This window comes from Pararge aegeria (genome assembly GCF_905163445.1).
Source record: "Pararge aegeria chromosome W unlocalized genomic scaffold, ilParAegt1.1 SUPER_W_unloc_1, whole genome shotgun sequence".
In the NCBI taxonomy this organism is placed as follows: domain Eukaryota; kingdom Metazoa; phylum Arthropoda; class Insecta; order Lepidoptera; family Nymphalidae; genus Pararge; species Pararge aegeria.
Window position 1 is genome coordinate 92,439 of NW_024396987.1, and position 6,144 is coordinate 98,582.

Below are 6,144 nucleotides of genomic sequence, written 5' to 3' on the forward strand. Positions count from 1 at the left end.
CTTTTACCACCAGGCAGGATCATCAATTCTGAATTCTACTGCGAACAACTGATGAGATTAAAGCAAGAAGTTTAGAGAAAGCGGCCGGAATTAATCAACAGAAGAGGTGTGGTTTTTCATCATGATAACGCTAGACCTAACACATCTTTAGCCACTCAGCTAAAATTAAGATAGTTTGGCTGGGAGGTGGTAATGCATCCGCTGTATATGCAAGGTAGTTCAATAATAAATGTCAGTTAGCATCCGACGCGTGTTTTATTACTCAGCACTGGCGACGAGTGAAAACAAATATCGATTTTAATCAGCTAATCTATGTTCGTAAAACTAGTTTTTTTGTGTTTAATCAGTAAATTTAGTGTTGTGATTCGAACAAAAGATTAAATTTACGGGATACAACATGCCGATCGGCAAAATCGAACCTTTCGATTTAACCTCGAAACAATGGCCGGCTTACATACGACGGGTCAAGCAATTTATTGTCCTAAATGAGATTAGAGATGAACTTCAGGTGCCGATGTTAATTACTGTGGTAGGTGAAGCGACATATGCGTTGATGTGTGACCTGTGTGCGCCGGACCACCCAGAGAATAAGTCTTTCGATACCCTTACTGAGCTGGTCACAAACCATCTGGAGCCGCAACGTTCCGAGATAGCCGAGAGACATGTTTTTCGACAAAGACGGCAGCGACCAGACGAAAGCTTGACTGAATATTTGCAGCACCTGAAGCATTTAGCCGTCACGTGTAATTTCGGTACAAGATTAGAAGAGGACCTCCGAGATCAATTTGTCTCGGGTTTAGCGAGTGACGTCATGCGATCTCGAATATTTGCCGAAAAAAGTTTGGACTACAAAAAGGCAGTGGAGCTAGCTCTGGCATTAGAGGCGGCCGAGAGGCACGCGGGGGTAAGCGGCGGCGAGATGTCAGCGAGCGGCGGGCAGGCGGGCGAGGGCCTGCATGCGGCGTGCAGCCAGCGGACGCGCGCGCTGCGCCCGGGCGGCGGCGACGCAGGCGCGGCGTGCGACGGCGCTGGCGCGAGCGGCGGCGGCGGCGGCGGCGCGGCGAGCGCTGCGGCGGCGGCTTGCTGGCGCTGCGGCCGCAGGCATCGCGGGCGGTGCCGGTTCGCTAATTATACCTGCGACGAGTGCCACCAGCGCGGGCACATCAAGGTCATGTGCAAAAGTGTGCGTAAAAGTGAGGTGAAGTGTCAAAGTTTTATCAGTGAGAGTTCGGATGAGGACTTTTTTAATATTGACATTATTACTCAAGGTAACAAGCCATATTATTTAAAAGTAAAGGTAGAAGATAGTTTTTTAGAAGTCGAAATCGACACGGGTAGCCGAATATCGGCCATTAACGAAGAATGTTACGAGAAACTATTTAAACATAAAGAGATTGTGAAAGATAATTTAATTTTGCGCAGTTACTCGGGGTCACGTATTGATTCCCTCGGATATATATTAGTACGGGTACAACTTAAGTCGGTTATTAGTAAAGATTTGCGGTTGTATATTATTCAAGGCGGTAATAGGCCTTTGCTCGGTAGGGACTGGCTCCGCGCTTTAAAGATAACGCAAATAAATATTAACGAAATAATAGAGGAGGATCAATTTGTGACCCGCTTGTCCAAGGAATTTCCAGAGGTATTTAGTGAGAAGCGGGGAACTTGTAACCGAAAGCTACAATTACAGCTCACAGATAGTACCGGAGTGTATGTACGGGCGCGCGCTGTACCGCTGGCGCTTCGCGAACGCGTCGAAAGGGAACTCGCACGGCTCGAGTCCGACGGTACGATTTACCGCGTCGATCATTCCGATTTTGGTACACCGATCGTGCCGGTAGTCAAAAGTAATGGAGATATCCGAATTTGTGGGGATTACAAAATAACGATTAATCCTAAACTAAAAAGAGATTACTATCCATTGCCTCGTATTGACGAGTTATTTACCAATTTAAGCAATGGCGAGGAATATAGTAAAATTGACCTTCGCCACGCCTACGAGCAGGTCCTTCTAGAAGAAAGTTCTCAAAAGTATACCGCAATCACGACACATATCGGAACGTTTATATACCGCCGGACGCCGTACGGATTATCGTGCGTACCTGAAAAATTCCAAAAGTTAATGGAAGAGACCTTACGGGGGGTACCAGGTACGGTAGTTTTTCTCGATGACATATGTGTGACGGGTCAGAATAGACAGGCACATCTGAACAATCTGCGAGCTGTATTGGAGCGATTACGGCAGGCCGGCCTAACAGTTAAATTAAACAAATGTAAATTTTTACAGAAAAATGTAAACTATCTGGGCTTTGTAATAGATAAGGAGGGCTTACACCCCGATTCTGAGAAGCTGAAGGCGATTCACGAAATCCCAACGCCCAAAGATGTGACGCAACTTAAAAGTTTTTTGGGCCTAATTAATTATTACGGTAGATTTATCCCAAATCTAAGTACAATTTTGTATCCGCTGCATGCGCTGTTAAAAAGAAAAAATCAATGGAATTGGGATTTGCATTGCGACACCGCCTTTAAATCGGCCAAAAAGGCTTTGCTAGGCAAGCGTGTATTGGCCCACTACGAGGAAGGGCGGCCGCTCGTGCTATCAGTAGACAGCAGTGCTTACGGAATCGGGGCCGTGCTAGCCCATCGCTACGAAGACGGACAGGAACGGCCTGTCAGCTGTGCGTCCCGCACACTTAACGAGGCTGAGAAAAAATACAGTCAATTAGATAAAGAAGCTTTAGCAATATATTTTGGTATAACAAAACATCATCAGTTTTTATTTGGTAGACATTTCGTATTAAAAACGGACCATAAACCGTTAACGTTTATATTCGGTAATAATAATGGTATTCCCCAAACAGCGGCAAGTAGGTTACAGCGATGGGCCGTGCGACTGGCGGGTTACGATTTTTCGATCGAGTTTGTACGATCGAAAAACAATGGGCCCGCAGACGCATTATCGCGTCTACCGATTTTGCACGAGCAATCGCGCACACACCCTGCCCAACAAGTAACTTATACAAACTTACTTGAGGAAATGCTACCGGTTAACTTTAAACAGATTGCTAATGAATCTCAGAAAGATTCCGTATTATGTAAAATAATAAAATATGTAATGTTCGGTTGGCCGGCGTCTGTCGTTAGTAATGAAGAGAAGGCATATTTTATTCGTAAAAGCGAAATTTGCGTGGATTTGGGATGCCTGATGTATAAGTACAGGGTGATCATCCCATCGGGATTAAGGAAAACAGTCCTGAGAGAACTACACGAGGGACACCTTGGGATGAATAAAATGAAAAATATTTCGCGAAATTATGTATATTGGCCGAATATAGACAATGACATCGAAGAGCTATGCCGCTCGTGCCCTGCTTGCCGGCACGTGCGGGATGCACCAGCTCGCGCCCCCTTGCATCCCTGGGAGTTTCCTCAGCATCCGTGGCAACGTTTACACGCGGACTTCGCGGATTGCGGTGGTAAGCGGTACCTCATTATAGTCGATGCACACTCTAAGTGGATAGAGGTGGTTGAGATGTTAAAAACAACCGCTAGTGTGACAATTAACTCTTTAAGATCCGTTTTTGCGCGATTTGGTCTCCCTTGCCAATTAGTGACAGACAACGGCCCTCCCTTCCTCTCCGAGGAGTTCAAGACGTATTGCCTTAAGAACTGTATTAAACACACGACATCAGCACCCTATCGACCTCAAGGAAATGGTGAGGCGGAAAACGCGGTTAAGACGGTGAAGAAAATAATAAAGCGAGCTAAATATGAAAGGGAGGACATATCAGTGGCATTAAACAGATTTCTGTTCCAATATCGAAATTGTGATCATGCGACCACTAAGGTTTCACCCGCCGTGGCTTTACTAGGTCATAGACTAAGGAGCAGGTTGGATGCCTTGCGGCCAGACGTTACTTCAACTGTCCGCGAGGAACAGGATAAGCAGAGAGCTAGGAGCACAGGGTGTAATAGGGCATTCGGCATAGGCGAAGCGGTACTGGCACGCGATTATACCAAAAGAACGGGGAAATGGTCTGAGGGTTTAATTTCGGAGCAAACGGGGCCAGTATCATATAAAGTCAAAGTGGGTAACGGAACGGAGTGGCGCAGACATCAAGACCAGCTTGCTCCGCTTAAGAATAATAATAATAGGTATTCCTTGTCTCGTGCTAGCCAACCGGAGGGGGAAAATAGTACTAGCGGTGCCAATGTCGAAAGCGACACCGAAACACCCAGTGTTGGTCAGCCATCTCAGATAAAGGAAGCAAAAGAGCATTCCGACCATGAGGATGCGCAGGAGGCATCAGTTTCTGTGGAATCGGTCCCTTTTCCGCTTCCTGTGGGAAACCCTCCAGTGCCGGGTGCTTCGGCGCGCGCTTTGAGAGCATACAAACGTTATAATAACCTAAGTAATAATTAGAGTACGTATAATATAAGAACACTTTTGTTATTGCACTTATTGTTATACTTTAAAGGGAGGTATGCAAGGTAGTTCAATAATAAATGTCAGTTAGCATCCGACGCGTGTTTTATTACTCAGCAGTATAGTCCTGACCTTACACCTTCAGATTTCCACCTGTTTCGGTCTCTTCAGAATTCTTTAGGCAGTGTCAGGTTAACATCACGAGAGGACTGCCAAAACTACTTGTCGCGGTTTTTTGATTTCAGAAACCCCAAAATTTCTATAGCAATGGGATTATGTCCCTACCTACCTATGCCTAATTTATGCAAAGGAAGAAAATAAATTCCAAAAACTTTTTAATGCTGATAGTACTTCTAGAAAAAGAGGTAGTATTTAGATTTTATTACAACGTTCTACATAGATACTAGTTTGCGAAAAGACTATTATTCCCGCAACCCACTTTTCCGCAAATTTCTCCCTATATCACATTTCAATTTGTATGTCCACTTAAACTAACTTTATAACATTACTATCAGCAGGTGGATCAACTGAATTCCAAACTTTTTTCTCCAAAAGTGACAGATACTCTACATTCATAGCTTTTTGCCACCAGAGGAGTTTGATAACTTTATTGCCTACACATATGTTTGTGGCTTCTCAAAAATTCTGGTCTACATACCTATTTTATAATCGCCATATTTCGTCGGCGGTGTACCACGTGTACTGCGCATGGATCGGCAGCTGACAGACTCCTCTGTACTAGTCGCCACTTCCCCTCCAACTATAGCGCCGCCGACGTCTCGCGTCGTTTTTTCTCTCTTCCGCCTTTCCTCAGCAGAAGACTCGGCATCAGTAGAGGCCTGCTCTACCTCACTGTTGTTGCAGCAGTCATCGCCAGACTCACCATCTGTTAATTCATATAAAAATCATGTGATTTATTTATATTATATAAGACGAGAATTACGATATTCATCAATGTCAGCACATTTATTTTCAATAAAAAGTACATTAGGAATGTGCTTTTTACTATACAGAATAACCTTCCTTGGATTTATTTAATGGTTCTATAAATCGGTAACGCTGAATAACCGACAAAAATGCACAACTTTCTCTTAGCGTTCAATTTATTATGTAGACTAGACTGCGGGATTAATGAATAGGCAATGCATCCAAAAACAAAGGTTTCCTTTACAAATAGTGTGTCGGGACCACACTTCCTCAGTGTTGCTTCTGGTATTCAAATACATCTGCTGAGTACAATGCGGTAAGGTAAGCTGGTGAGCTGTTCCCTTCTTCTCTAGGAAACACTTAACACTGCCCCTATGGTAATTCAAAATCAAAACCAATGTTATCAAAACGCAGGCATTTTATATGTTACGCACTTACGTAATAATTATTTGATAAAGCAATCTTACACTTCACACATTTTCTTGAATAAATATCTAAAGTTTTGAAGAGAAAAATTATTAGTAGTAAGGGCGAGTAAGTACCTTGCATTTCCACAGCTGGAGTCTCTCATAGGGCTCCACACGTCACTATGGATGAGTTCCAAGGGTCGGCCAACACGTTTCGTAGATCTTTTCGGAGCCCGGGCCACAGGCTTTCCTTCCAGGCAGGCGCAAACTTGTTGAAATCTTCTTTGTCATCCTGAAATGAACATACCTTTAAGACAATGATACCCTAACCGTCTATGCCATAAATCAGTGTTCATGTTAAGTATTATTAGACTTAACTAA

General features: G+C 44.1%; 1 protein-coding gene across 1 annotated transcript; it reads left to right on the plus strand.

The window, feature by feature from the left end:
- The first annotated feature begins 254 nt into the window (after window positions 1–254).
- On the plus strand, window positions 255–4,426 carry LOC120636774 (uncharacterized protein K02A2.6-like). The gene has a single exon (XM_039908339.1). The coding sequence runs from the start codon at window positions 398–400 to the stop codon at window positions 4,424–4,426; it is 4,029 nt and encodes a 1,342-aa protein (XP_039764273.1). The 5' UTR covers window positions 255–397.
- The last annotated feature ends 1,718 nt before the right edge of the window (window positions 4,427–6,144 follow it).